The sequence below is a fragment of the Dama dama genome, chromosome 19 (genome assembly GCF_033118175.1).
Source record: "Dama dama isolate Ldn47 chromosome 19, ASM3311817v1, whole genome shotgun sequence".
NCBI classification, from domain to species: domain Eukaryota; kingdom Metazoa; phylum Chordata; class Mammalia; order Artiodactyla; family Cervidae; genus Dama; species Dama dama.
The window spans coordinates 25,375,279-25,390,978 of record NC_083699.1 but is presented as its reverse complement, the minus strand read 5'-3'; the positions used below and the strand labels follow the sequence as shown (position 1 = coordinate 25,390,978).

General features: G+C 39.8%; 1 protein-coding gene across 1 annotated transcript in view; it reads left to right on the top strand.

Moving 5' to 3' along the window:
- NCEH1 (neutral cholesterol ester hydrolase 1) overlaps positions 1 to 15,700 on the top strand; it is a 67,682-nt gene that overhangs the window by 35,230 nt on the left and 16,752 nt on the right. Inside the window, exons 2-3 of the mRNA XM_061168349.1 lie at positions 6,583 to 6,811; positions 9,109 to 9,178. Coding sequence (XP_061024332.1) covers positions 6,583 to 6,811; positions 9,109 to 9,178 — 299 coding nt within the window. The remainder of the gene's footprint in view (positions 1 to 6,582; positions 6,812 to 9,108; positions 9,179 to 15,700) is intronic.

The window sequence follows — 15,700 nt, the reverse complement described above, 5'->3', positions numbered from 1 at the left end:
CCTCATTAATACTTGTTGAATTATTGTTACCTGACTTTTGGTAGTTTCTTGACACAAACATTGAAGTTGTTTGTAGAAAAAAAAAAATACTGCATTAGTGAGTCACAGGTGATCTGTACAGTGTTCAAAAGTGCAGGTCATGTAATTTGCACACCAATAGAAATAAATAAATATGCATTTTAAAGTATATTCAAACTTTATAATGTTTAAAAAATGTGACCAGACTATGGCTGATTCTTGTTGATGTGTGACAGAAACCACAAAATTCTGTAAAGCAATTATCCTTCAGTCAAAAAAAAAAAAAAAAAATTCGACCAGGACTTCCCTGGTGGTCCAGTGGTTAAGAATCCACCTTCAGTGCAGGGAACATGGGTTCTATCCTTGATGGGGTAACTGAGCTCCCACATACCGTGAGACACTAAACCCATGCCCCACAACTACTGAGCCTGTGGGCCACAAGTAGAGAGAAGCCCAGGTGCCCCAGTGAAGAACCCATGTGCCACAACTGAAGATCCCCAAGTGCTGCATCTAAGACCTGAAGCAGTCAAAAATAAATAAATTTTCTTTTAAATGTGACTTTATGGTCATGCAGATAAGTTTGTTCTATGAAGTTGTTGTCCTATAACAGGCAGGAAAAAGGCAGACTCTGGAGAGGAGAATTAGAAAACTGCTTGACAGGGTGAAATGGCCGTCACTAGAAAAGTTGGAGAACCACTTGTGTGGAATACAAACTCTTGAATGTGAGAAATGAAGCAGGTAGTGAGTTATAATAGATGCTCTAAGTATCTAATGTGTTTGATTTGTGTTGAAATTTGATCACACACTGAGTTATTGATGTGTGTGGAGTGTACTAGGACTTTTCCCCACCTCTTCCTCCCACTTTGACATGAGCATACAAATGAACTTTTTAGAGATAACAATTTTACATCTTTTTAACCTGTAATAATTTCAGAACTTGGTAATCATTGTGGTCCCTAATAACAAATTATGTAATGGGTAAAAAACGATCATCTCCGTTTCCCTGGAAGCATGGGGCTGTCTATCCCTGGGCTCACGTTTCCTCATGCAGGATCTTCCAGATCAGCGATGTGACAATAACAGTAGAAGGCTTAGTATATGCCAGGTACTATTCTAGTACCTGTTTTTACTTTTTTAAGCGTTACAGCAGTCTTTTCAACCAATTAGTATTATTATTTCTGTTTTATATATGAGAAATTGAAGCACAGAGAGGATTAGTAACTTGCCTGAGATCCCACTGCTGGTGGTTGGGGAGCTGGGCTTTTAACCCAGGCATCACTGTGGAGTCTCTGCTACTGACTTTGGTGTTTGACATGACTCTTGGTGTTGTTCAGTCTCTAAGTCATGTCTGACTCTTTGCGACCCCATGGACTACAGCATGGCAGGCTTCCCTGTCCTTTACTGTCTCCTGAAGTTTGCTCGAATTCATGTCCATTGAGTCCTCTGCTGCCCTCTTCTTTTGCCCTCAGTCTTTCCCAGTATCAGGGTCTTTTCCAGTGAGTTGACATTTTGCATGACGTGGCCAAAGTATTGGAGCTTCAGCATCTGTCCTTCCAATGAATATTCAGCGTTGATTTCCTTTAGGATTGACTGGTTGGATTTCCTTGCAGTCCAAGAATCTCAGCAGTCTTCTCCAACACCACAATTCAAAAGCATCTGTTTTTCAGCACTCAGCCTTCTTTATGGTCCAGCTTTCACATCCATACTTGACAACTGGAAAAGTCATAGCTTTGACTATATGGACCTTTGTCAGCAAAGTAATGTCTTTGCTTTTTAATATACTGTCTTGGTTTGTCATAGTTTTTCATCCAAGAAGCAAACATTTTTTAATTTCATGGCTGAAGTCACTGTCAGCAGTGATTTTGAACCCCAAGAAAATAAAACCTGACACTGACATTCCTCTTACATTGAGCCTTCTATTGCCATGCTCTGCATGCCTCCACTTCCCTTGTTTACATTTTCTTCCCATAGGCATTTGTCTAACACTTTGGCATCTTGGTTTCCTATCCTTTTCCTTGCTCTTCACACTTCATCTTCTGTGTGTGTGCACTCAATCATGTCTGACTCTTTGCACCCTATGGACTGGGTCCTGCCAGCCTCCTCTCTCCATGGGATTTTCTCAGGCAAGAATGCTTTAGTGGGTTGCCATTTCATTCTCCAGGGGATCTCCCCAACCCAAGGATTAAACCCAAATCTCCTGCATTGGCAGGTGGATTCTTTACCACTGAGCCACCTGGGAAGCCCCTTCATCTTCTATTAAGGCACAGTTCAAAATAAATGCCTTACTGAATTTCATCTCGCTAAGAAGAGGTGCAGGTAATTCCTTCCATCTCTGGGCTTGTGCAACCCTTTATCTAGGTTTCTCTTATTAAACTTGTATTACTTAACTAACTAACATCAGCTATTCATTTACAGTTCTTGGTTCTCTTCTATTTCTCTAAGCTCCAGAAGATTGTCTTTTTCTCCCCCTTAAGTTTCCCTATCCATTGAATATATTTTCTTATTCGTATAATGAATGAATTAGCAGAGAACAAGCCCATTCATAAACACAAAAATGAACAGAGTATAATTTAAGCAGAATATAGTTTTTGCTTGACTTCCTTTGATTTTTGCTTGTCCTCTGACCTTTGGTCATCAGACCCAGGTAGGGAACCAGTGGCCAAAATATTTTGCATATCTGATTCTACTAAGGTGTAATGGGTATCTCCACCTCCTCAGGCAGAATTCCTTTCTAGATTCTGGAATAGTTATGCCACAAGTTTTAAGACCTCTAGCATTGCCTTAGGGTACTTAAGCTAGCCGAGACTGGGTCAATTCACAACCCGTGAAACTCTTAGCACTTGGAATGCTTCTTTGTGCTACTGGAGTTTTCCAGCTACTTCTAAAACGGTTTCAGGAAACAACAACTTGAGAATATCTCTTGGGTGGATGTGAATATCATTTTATGAACTTAAGAATGCAAGAAGTATAACTTGATCTATATTTCAAGCCTTCATTCTTTCAGTTCAGTTCAGTTCAGTCGCTCAGTCATGTTCATTCTTTAGGTAGAAATTCCAATGAATTTAGGTATTCCACCATCACTGTTTTCTTTCAGGTTTTGGGGTGTTTTATATATTGAGGCATAATTGGGTGGTGGGGGAAGGCATCTGGGTACACATCCTCAGCCCACATTCCTGTTCCACCTGGTCCTTGGTGTTTGGTTCCTACAAATTGCCCTGGGATATCCTTTGTTCTTATTTATGAAAGCCTTTCAGATCTACTAATGCTTTCTTCTATTCCTGTTGGACCCTTGAGAATGTGTCATGGGCCATGGATAATGGAGAAGTTGTCTCAGACACATCTGCAAGACATTCATGCAACCTTGCTATTTTTGTGCCTTTTGGGCACATGGAATTGTTCTGCTGCTCCTGCACCAGCTGGAGCCCAAGGAGCTCTTTGAGGTCATTTGAGGCACCACCTTCCTAGACATATCCTGAAGTCAGTCTTCCCAAGAGTCTTGCCTTTTTCCAGGGTTCTGTCTTGGGCATGAGACACATGTCTATTGCTCTCAGATTCCGTAGACATATCTGAGGGTTTCTGTGTCCCAAGATTCTTTCTTCGTTGAATCTCAGATATCAATCCTTACATTCCTCATTTCATCTTCAATACTTTTTCCTTACATCTCCCACCACCTAGCTTGGAGATTCACTTTCTATTCAGGCGACTTCTTATTCATCATGTAATCTTCTAAATCAATGTCTGTTTTTTGTTTTAATTTTCCAAAGGATGTAAGCTTTTGAAAATTAAAAGCAGAAAAACACTCCTGTTTGTTTGCTATTTGTTCTCATATTCCTTCCTTGAGGTAACAACTACAGAAAGGCTTGGCTACTGATTTTATTTGCTGGACAGTTGCCACACGATATCACATACACAGGTGAATGTCATCCTATCCTGGATAGTTTTCAGAGCAGCTTCCTGGATGCACACTGTTCTCAACAAGCATCTCTAGGGTAATTCTGTATGTCCTGCAGCCCTCTCACAGTTCCCGGAATCCAGCTTCTATACTGGTTAGTCTCTCAGCTTCTTTTCTCTCTTCCTCAGAAGGAGGAAAATAATAGAACTGTAGCCAGAATGCAACAACCTCTCCTCACACTATAGGCACTCAGGCAGTAATAACTATTATTAATAATAGTAATAATAAATTGGTTAATGACAGATTGCTATTTGATTTTCTCTATTTTCAAATTTTGAAACAAACTCACTCTTATCTGTAGGATAATTATTTTTCATTCTCACATTTATCAATGAATTCCAAATATTAGCACAGTTTTAACACCCACCTAGCCTTTCTTACATGCATCTATTTACCTTTTTCTCCTTCATAAACAAACTGTCCCTTCTCCAATGAGCATTTTTGTCCCTTGTCAATGTTGTAAAACAATGCAGATAGTTGTTCAGAAATCCCATTAATGTCAGTAATAGTAAGCTAATACAGCAGAAGTGCTTTAGGAAAGGTATGGGCAGATTGAGATAAGTCTGCATGCAATACATAAGGGGAACCTGGAGTGGATTCTGTGTAAAATGAATAATCTACTGTAATCTTACTGTTTTGTAAAGACAGTTCACTTGTTTTACAGCTTTCCTTTACTTGAAGAAACTCATATAATTTGTTTTAAATATTTAATAAAGTCTTCATTTAGCAAAAGCAAAAAATGTAGTCCATAAAGTAACTGAGTCAAGCCTGCCATTTCTTTGCTCATATTTTATTATTTCATGCCTATTGAGCTACTTTGGCTGTGAGAAATAGAATTGATCTTGTGTGTTTTCTGTTAATTCACAAGGGTTTATTGTGTGAAGTCTAGAAATTTTAGTGAATACAGAGATTCTCAACTAGGCCCCAGTGCATCTCCATGTTCCCACATTAGACTGATGTGTTACAAAAAACTCAAATGATGATTACCTCTTCCTAATTTGCCAAAGACTTTAAACCTTTAATCTTATGATTAGACTCCTCTGTATATGTGTGTGTGTGCACAAACACATTTGTTTGTTTCATATCAAGAACAGTAAAAGTTGTTTTAACTTTTTCGATAAATTGGTTGATTGATACATACTGAAATTGAGTTATTTTATTAATACTCATTTGCTTTGCTGTTGCATATATTGGCAGCCACTAGATAGTAATGAGATTGCTGGAAAAACTGTTCATGGTTAGATAAATTGCTTCTGGTTCTTGCTTTTCATGAACACTGGCTAATTGTTCTATAATGCAGTCTTTCCAGCTCTTTTCACGGCAGGGTATATGTATACAGTAATAATATTTTATATGAGACAGTGGGGTAAATGGCTCAGGAACTTGGCTGCCCAGAGACAGAGAGGATCAGTGTCATAGCACATCTGTGTCCTCTTCAAGGCATAACAGTGTGCTCCATGTGTGTGCTGGGAAGCTGTATTATGGTGGATTACAGATTACAGAGCTCTTATTTCTACTAGTGACATTGTCTTCTTGATCTTATGATGGCATTAAATATTTCACTAATCATCAGTGTTCTGTTTCATATTCTACAGAAGCACACTGTTACTCTTCATCTGCTCCCCGTCAAGTTTGAGAGCCACTAGGAGATACAGTATCTGAGTTCATGCTCCTGTGCCAGGAAGGTGACACTTCTGTGACACTTCTGAGCCTCTCTAGCTTGACTAGTCACTGGCTTCCAGATGGCTTCCAATTTTCTGACTTTGTAACATGGCCTGTAGATCTTGCAGGGAGGTTAGTTTTATAAGTGTACTCAATAGGAAGAGCTTGTATGAGAAGCAGAAAGAGGGAGTGCACTCTTCAGGGTCTTTGCTGGGTGGTTAGCCTGGGTCTCCTTTCCAACCAGATAACTTCCTGTGAACTCTTAATGCAGAACTCGATGGTCTCAGAGCTTAAAGGGGGAAGAGACAACAGGCTGCATGTTCTTTGCACATTTCTGCAAAGTTCCTGGTTATGTCTGAGCTGCTCTGCTTCCAAACTCCAGGGCTGCAGCCAACTCTGCTTCTTCTCCCTCACACACTCATTCCTTTCTCCTGCTCTCAAAACAATCACACTTAAATATATAAGCTTAAAAAAATTTCTAATACTTAACAGTAAATATAAAACTTCCTCTCTTTTATGTGTATTCAAATAAAGTATTCTTCCTTCACTCCTCATATGTTATTGGAAATGTGATGTGCTAATTTAGGGTGAAGAAAGGGACTAAAAACTGGAATTCACAGTTCCCAGGTTTGAGTTGCAGAACTTCCAGTTAACCAGCAAGATGGGCACATTCAGCTAATTTCTAAGCCTGCTTGATAAAACAAGACTAGTGACACATTTCCCTCTCAGAGATTATCTGAAGATCAAAGAAGATCTCATATAAGAAAATACTCTGGAAGCTCAAGGAATGAAAGATAGAGACACTGTGTTATTTTATTGAAAGTGGCCAGTGAGTCCTCAAGGGTAGTGGCAATTGCATGTAAGAATTCAAATGCTGAGGGTCGGTGAGTGTGGCTCAGGTGACGACAAAGCTGACGCACCCTCTCTCTCATTCCCCCCTCATCCTCCAGAGCAACTTGATACACTACCTGGGCCTCAGTCATCATCTGCTCGCGCTGAACTTCATCATCGTTTCTTTTGGCAAGAAAAGCGCATGGTCGTCTGCTCGGGTGAAGGTGACTGACACTGACTTTGATGGTGTGGAAGTCAGAGTGTTTGAAGGCCCTCCAAAGCCAGAAGAGCCTCTGAAACGCAGTGTTGTTTATATCCATGGAGGAGGCTGGGCCTTGGCAAGCGCAAGTATGTCCTCACCTTTAGGTTGTTTGGGGTTGTGGCTGGCCCTGGCAGATATATGACTGGGTTGACTTTCTTACTGGGTAAGGAGAAGGGACCACTGGACTTGGTCCCCCTGGCAGTCCCAGTTATCCCTACCATCCCAGCAAAGTTATTCATAGCATCCCCTCCTCCCCACTTTCCATTCTTGAAAGGTTCCTGGTTTGGATGATTAGTTGTATAGCTACCCCACACCAAGAGTTTTGCCTGTTTGTTTGTTAATTCAGGCAGACTGTTTTGAAAATATTTCCTGTAATCTAAATCATACACTAACTTATTGTGAAGTACTGAAGTTGCTTTCTATACTCAAACAAGGTAAAGTTGGGCCAGAATATGAGGCAGGTATCTGTAGCTCTAGACTAACTTGTGTTTTGAAGACATCTTTCTATGAAATAGAACAAGGATTTCTGTGTATACATGTTAACTCATCAACATTTTATCTGCTTATGAAACCAAAGATGAAAATATTAAATGTATGCCCCAGTTAAAAGGAAATGACCTTGAAAAATTCAAGAACATTCTCTTTAGCATTGGATAACTTTCTTGAGCAGAATACACATTAAAAATGGCAGGCAGCCAAGTGGAGCAGCCAGTGAAAAGCATACTAAGGAGGAGAGATAAGGGCCTTACCTCTGCTCATAATTATTATGGAGCTACTTTCTTATCTTCAGCCTAGAGATTATTTTCATCCATTAAGTTTAAAGGCTATGGTGGGACTTCCTTGGTGGTCCAGTAGCTAAGACTCCACACTGCCAATACAGGGCGCCTAGCTTCAGGGAACTAGATCCCACATGCTGCAACATGCCACAGTTAAAATCCAGTGCAGCCAAATAAATAAATGTTGTTGTTTTTAGTCACTCAGTTATGTCCAACTCTTTGCAGCCCCATGAACTGTGGCCTACCAGGCTTCTGTGTCCATGGAATTCCAGGCCAGAATACTGGAGTGGGTTGCCATACCCTTCTCCAGGGGATCTTCCCAACTCAGGGATTGATTCTGGGTCGCCTCCTTTGCAGGCGAGTCACTTTACTGGCTGAGTCACTAAGGAAGCGAAACAAATAAATAACAGTAAAGTTTTTTGAAAAAAAGGCAAAGGCAACTTGTTCTGGTTTGTCTTTAAAAAAAAAAATGTGACAAAGGCCAAAAAGTGTAACTTTCTCTAGTAATCTCATTTCATTTAACTCCATATTCATCATTTGTTATTTTATTCATTGATTTGTTCACATTTCCAACAGAGATTACTGAATATGTAGGTCTGCCCAGGGTCAAGAGGTTTCCTGGGATATAGGACTTTGGGTACAAAACCTCAAACAGTTGTATGCAAACCTGGACCTTTGGTTACTATAATGTGTGCTGGATGATGGGGAAACAAAAATGAGTAAAACAGAGTCTCTGCCCTAGAAAAGATTGCGTCTGAGGCGTTGGACGCTTGCCAGGAGAGACAGTACACCAGAGGCCAGGATGTGGAAGTGCCAGGAATGGTATGGATTATGAGTCAGCCTAGCCTTTTCCACACAGTTTTGACTCATCAGTCCCGTCAGAGAGGAAAGGCTCAGTCTGGAGGAGATATGCAACTGTTTATGTAGTTATTGAACTTCTGGTTCTAATACTGCCTTGGAAAGTCTATAAATAAGGTATTTTTTGGCTTTCTGTTGAGACAATCTAGCACTTAATGTAAGACTATTAATATATCCAAAGAACAGCTAAGGGATTAAAGTTTTACATATTAAAATATATAAAAACTTTTGGATTCTCTTTCTAAGAAATGCTAAGACTTCCTAAAACTCTATTTGTTATATGTTGGTTTAAACAGAATACCATAGTCTTCAAATTGGTGACTTTTCTGAATCACAGCAAACGAGGGTATTAAAAGAAAATTTTTTGGTTCTAAGGAGGAACTGCTTATTCACTATAATTTTTGGAAAGGCATACCTCTTTGAAGAATTACAAAATCAGAATGAATCTAATGTACTTTATATAGATGATTATGAAAGAAATTTTTAGTTAAAAACACATTTGAAGGTAATCTAGTATGGATTTCCTGTTGTTTTATAGCAATTGCATTTTATCAGAAACCAGGTTAATTCTTTTGTATTTGTACTTGTAACTCTGTTAATGAGATGTATGTTCATATTTACTTTTTATTGTTCTTACTATTAATAACTGAAGTCTGAGTCTAAAACAGTCCACAGTTAGCAGAATTTAACAATGGACAGTATTAAGTAGACTTCTTTATAGTGAGTGATTGCTCTCTTGTCTCTTTTAGAAATCAGGTATTATGATGAACTGTGCACAGCCATGGCTGAGGAATTGAATGCTGTCATTGTCTCCATTGAGTAAGTAATTAATAATTCTCATATGAGAAAATTTAAGAAAGGATCCTAAGTAACTATCTAGTTACTTTATTTCACAAGTGATAAAATCTAAATTTAAAGTCCGGAGAGGTGAACTGATCTTCCCGAGGTCACAAAAAATGATCTCTGATGTAACGTAGAATTTCTTGAACTAGCTTTATAATGCCTCAAATTATCTTTTTTTACTTTAGTTTTAGAAACTTCTGGAAAAGGAATTTACTGAGATTTTGAGAGAAATATGCAATCAGTTATCTATAGTATATAGTTTGATTACTGCCTTTTATATCTAAAAACCAATAAACACTTTAAGAGAATCTCTTCTACATCCAAGAGTTGGAAAAGGTATTCTCCTGGAGTTAGGTTCTATAACTCAGACCTATTCTTAGTATAGCCTATTATTATCATTATTAGTATTAATATCAGTGTTTTGAGTTGCTTCTACCAGTTCTGTATTAGCTGTTTTTCTGGGAATCTAAGAAGAATGTGCCCAAAGAAAGGCAATGCCAAAGAATGCTCAAACTATTGCACAATTGCACTCATCTCACACGCTAGCAAAGTAATGCTGAAAATTCTCCAAGCCAAACTTCAACAGTACATGAACCATGAACTTCCAGATGTTCAAGGTGGATTTGCAAAAGGCGGAGGAACCAGAGATCAAATTGCCAACATCCACTGGATCATTGAAAAAGCAAGAGAGTTCCAGAAAAATATCTACTTCTGCTTTATTGACTATGCCAAAGCCTTTGACTGTGTGGATCACAATAAACTGTGGAAAATTCTGAAAGAGATGGGAATACCAGACCATCTGACCTGCCTCTTGAGAAATCTGTATGCAGGTCAGGAAGCAGCAGTTAGAACTGGTCATGGAACAACAGATTGGTTCCAAATTGGGAAAGGAGTACGTCAAGGCTGTATATTGTCACCCTGCTTATTTAACTTATATGCAGAGTACATCATGAGAAACGCTGGACTGAAGCACAAGCTGGAATCAAGATTGCTTGGAGAAATATCAATAACGTCAGATATGCAGATAACACCACCCTTATGGGAGAAAGCAAAGAAGAACTAAAGAGCATCTTGATGAAAGTGGAAAAGGAGAGTGAAGAAGTTGGCTTAAAGCTCAACATTCAGAAAACTAAGATCATGGCATCTGGTCCCATCACTTCATGGCAAATAGATGGGGAAAGAAAGAAAGCAGTGACAGACTTTATTTTGGGGGGCTCCAAAATCACTGCAGATGGTGACTGCAGCCATGAAATTAAAAGACACTTGTCCCTTGGAAGAAAAGCTATGATCAACCTAGATAGCATATTAAAAAGCAGAGACATCCCTTTGCCATAAAGGTCAGTCTAGTCAAAGCTATGGTTTTTCCAGTAGTCATGTATGGATGTGAGAGTTGGACTGTAAAGATAGTGGAGTGCTGAAGAATTGGTGTTTTTGAATTGTGGTGTTGGAAAAGTCTTAAGAGTCCCTTGGACTGCAAGGAGATCCAACCAGTCCATCCTAACGGCAATCAGTCCTGAATATTCATTGGAAGGACTGATGCTGAAGCTGAAACTCCAATAATTTGGCCACCTGATGGGAAGAACTTATTCATTGGAAAAGACCCTGATGCTGGGAAAGATTGAAGGCTGGAGGAGAAGGGGATGACAGAAGATGAGATGGATAGCATCACTGACTCAATGGACATGAGTTTGAGTATTCTCCAGGAGATGGTGATGGACAGGGAAGCCTAGTGTGCTGCATTTTATGGGGTCACAAAGAGTTGGACACGATTGAGTGACTGAACTGAACTGAACTGAAGAATGTGAAAAATAGTTTTAACAACATCAGTGATTGTAGTAACACAAAAATCATGGTGTTCCGTGGCAGACATGTGCAGGTGCTATGTGTACACTGTTTCTCCTCCTTCAGATCTTTGTCCAAATATTATCCTTTCAACAAGGCCTTTGTTCACACCCCTAAAATTTCAGTCCACTTTTCTTCTATTTTTCTCCAAAATTATCAATTAAAATTCTCCACATTTTCAAAACTATCTCCAATTATCAGTGGACTGACAGACCATATATATAACTTATTATGTGTTTATTGTATTAGGTAGAAATAAAAGATGTAAATTTTGTGAAGGCAGAGATTTTAGGGATGGTTGTCTGCTTTGCTCATAGCTGATCATTAGTGTCTGGAATTGTCCCTGGAAGATAGAGGACATTTATGATATTGTGACTTTTAGAAATATATGTTTCGTCATACAGATAACCAAATATATATTTTTCATATGTACTTGGTCTTCATCCAAAGTTCCTGGTTCACAGCTCCCCAGATCCTTGAAATGTCCTGTATTCAGAGTATTAAAGATGTCTTTGTTTTGTGAATGAGATGATCTTTGGAAGCACCTAAGGATGGGGATACTGATTGCCAGGAGAACCAACCATGTGATTAGAGGGCTGGAACTTTCCTACACCCTGGTCTCTGAGGAGGGGAGAGGGGCTGGAGGCTGAATCAATTGCCAGTGGCCAGTGATTTAATCAGTCATACCTATGTAATGAATCTTCCATGAAAACCCAAAGGACAGGGTTCAGAAAGCTTCCACTTGGTGAACACATGTAGATGGGAGAGTGGTACACCTTTGAGAGGACATGGAAACTCTGAACCCTTCCCATGTACCTTGCCCTTTATATCTCTTCCTTCTGGCTGTTCCCAAGTTGTATCCTTTTATAATAAATCAGTAACCTAGAGAGCAAAACCTTTCTCTGAGTTCTGTGAGCCACTCTAGCAAATTAATTGAGCCTGAGGAGGAAGTCGTGGAACCCTCTGATTTATAGCCAGGTGGTCAGAAGTACTTGGACTTGGGGTTGGCAGCCTGTGTTGGAGGGGATTGTTGGAACCTCCGGTCTATAACTTGCTGAGAAGCATAGGTGATTACTTGGGCTTGTGTGTGATGTCTGAAGTAGGGGGGAATCCTACAGTTTTGTAGGTGGTGGTTTAGTCACTGAGTTGTGTCCAACTCTTTGTGACCCCATGGACTGTAGCTCACCAGGCTTCCCTGTCCATGGCATTTTCTAGGCAATAATACTGGAGTGGGTTGCCATTTCCTTCTCCAGGGGATCTTCCCAACCTGACCCAGGCATTGAACCCAGGTCTCCTGCATTTCAGGTGGTCTCCTGCATTGCAGGCAGATTCTTTACTGACTGAACCACAGAGAACAAATGTTGATCCCTTAATCTGTGGAATCTGATGCTATTTCCATAGATACTCTCAGAATTGAGTTGAACTGTTAGACACCCAACTGATGTCTGGTGCACTGCTCGATGGAGGTATGGGACAAGCCCCTCCCCTACCCCAGCCCCCCTTCCAAGAAAAAACAAACACATGTTGAAGATTAGTCACATAACACCAGAAGAGCATTTAATACCTCTTTATGGAATGAATGAGTAAAGAGTTTTGCTTAGCTCTCGTAAAAGTCATCCAAAATAAGTATTTTGATAATTTTCCTCATAGATGAGGAATTTGAGGTCCATAAAGTTAAGTAACCTGCGTGAAGTCACATAGGTGGAGGGAAGAATAGAATAAATCAGGTGGAATCACACCTCTGGTTCCTATGCTTCTTTGAGCTAGAATCAAACTAACATTGAAGTGCTTCTGGTTCAAGATGGTGGAATAGAAGGATGTGTGCTCATCTCCTCATGTGAGAGCATCAAAATCACAAATAACTGTTGAACAACCACAGACAGGAGGGCGCTGGAACCCACCAAAAAGAGATACCCCACATCCAAAGACAAAGAAGAAGCCACAGTTGAGATAGTAGGAGGGGTACAATCAGGATAAGATCAAGTCCCATAACTGCCAGGTGTGTGACCTACAAACTGGAGAACAATAATACCAAAAAAGTTCTCCCACTGTTGTGAAGGTTCTGAGCCCCATATCAGGCTTCCCAGCCTGGGAATCTGACAAAGGGACTGGGAATCCTCAGGGAATCTGACCCTGAGGTTCAGTGGGATTTGATTACGGGACTTTCACAGGACGTGGGGAAACAGAGACTCCAGTCTTGGAAAGGGTGCAAAAAAATCTTGTGTGCACCAATACCCAGAAGGAAGGAGCAATGACCCCACAGGAAACTGAATCAAAACACCTTCTAGTGTTGGAGGGTCTCCTGTGGAGGCTGGATCAGCAGGGGCTTACCACAGGGATGGGGCACTGGCAGCGGCAGTCCTGGAAGGTCCCCCTTGGCATAGACCCTCTTGGAGGTCACTATTAACCCTACCATAGAGCCTGTATGGTAGACTCCAGGACTGGGTTGCCTCAGGCACAACTACCAGGGAGGGAGTACAGTCCCACCCATCAGCATATAGTTGGACTAAAGCTTTACTGAGCAAGGCCCTGCCCACCAGAGCAAGACCTAGCTTTTCCCACCCTGTCCCTCCCATCAAGAAGCTTACAGAAATCTCTTAGCCTCATCCACCAGAGGGCAGATAGAAGAAGCAAGAAGAACTACAATCCCATAGCAGCTAGAAAGAAAACTACATTACAGAAAGTTAATCAGGATGAAAAAGCAGAGTTGTATCCCAGATGAAAGGCCAATAATATAAAACCCCAGAAAAACAACTAAATGAAGTGGAGATAAGCTTCAGAATAATGATGGTAAAGATGATCCAGGATCTCAGAAACAGAATGGAGACGAAACAAGAAATGTTTACCAAAGACCTAGGAGAACTAAAGAACAAACAGAGATGAAAAATAGCCTAAAAGGAATCAATAGCAGAATAACTAAGGCAGAAGAATGGATAAGTGACTTGGAGGACAGAGTGGTGGAACTCACTGCTGCAGAACAGAATATAGAAAAAATAATGGAAAAAAAAAATGAAGACAGCCTACGAGACCTCTGGGACAACATTAAACACACCAACATTTGCATTATAGGGGTCCCAGAAGGAGAAGAGAGAGAGAAAGGATCTGAGAAAATATTTGAAGAGGTAATAGTTGAAAACTTCCCTAACATGGGAAAGAAATAGTCAACCAATTCCAGGAAGCACAGAGTCCCAGGTAGGATAAACCCAAGTAGGAACACCCCAGTACACATAGTAATCAAACTGACAAAAATTAAAGACAAAGATAAAATTCTGAAAGCATCAAGGGAAAAATGACAAATATCATACAAGGGAACTCCCATCAGGTTATCAGCTGATTTCTCCATAGAAGCTCTACAAGCCAGAAGGGAATGACACAATATATTTAAAGTGATGAAGGGGGAGAACCTACAAGCAAGAATACTCTGCCCAGCAGGAAGACTCTCATTCAGATTTGGTGGAGAAATCAAAAGCTTTCCAGACAAGCAAAAATTAAGAGAATTCAACACCACCAAACCAGCTTTACGACAAATGTTAAAGGAACTTCTCTAGGCAGGAAACACAGGAGAAGGAAAAGACGTACAGAAAATAAACCCAAAGCTATTAATAAAATGATAATAGGATTGTACATATTGATAATTACCTTAAATGTAAATGTAAATGCACCAACCAAAAGACATAGACTGGCTGGGTGGATGAAAACATGTGCATGTATGCACTTCCACTTACCACATCACTCTGCTTGACCCCTCAATTGTATGTAATTATTTTATATTGTTAAGTTAATCATATTCCCACTATGACTTACAATTATAATTATCTTTTATTTTTTGTCTGGCTATTGATTGTGAAAACTGATAAACTTCTTTTATTATTGTGATTATGTAACTATTACCCACTTAATGCCATTGTATCATGATTGATCAACCAAAAAATAATAGAATTCTGTATCATCAAAACTACCATTTAATAGAAAAACTTGTAATCACTTTTTAAAATCCCGATGCATATCAGAATTACCTTGGAATTTTTTGAAAAATACAAATGCCCAGGTATTGTTTTTTTCTCTCCAAAGCTCCAGATATGTTTCTAATGAACAGTCATGTTTAAAAACAACTGAACTATTTGATGATTAAATACTTTCAGCTAGTTTGTTTCACTTTTTATATTTTATATTCAGTGCTCCCATTTCATATAGTTCATGTTTTCCAATTTTTCCAGCTCTTTTTTTTTTTTTTTTTGATGTTCTTTCTCATGCCTTTATCAAGAGTAGCAGAAAAACTTTTGTATACATACATATGGGGATTCCTTGGTAGCTCAGTGGTAAAAAAATCCGCCTGCAATGCAGGAGATGCAAGAGATGTGGGTTCAATCCCTGGGTTGAGAAGATTCCCTAGAGAAGGCAACGGCTACCCACTCCAGTATTCTTGCCTGGAGAATTCCATGAACAGAGGAGCTTGATGGCTCTTTGGGGTCTCAAAGAGTCAGACATGATTGAGTGACTTTTAGTTAGTTAGTGTGTGACTGTCCTGTCACATTGATCCAAGTGCAGCAGGAAGTATGAGTTATGTACAAACTCTGCCTTGTTCTGCCAGAAGACAACCAAGGGCCAGACAATTGTCCAGAACCACATTAGCCAAGGAAACAAGAGAGGCCCCAA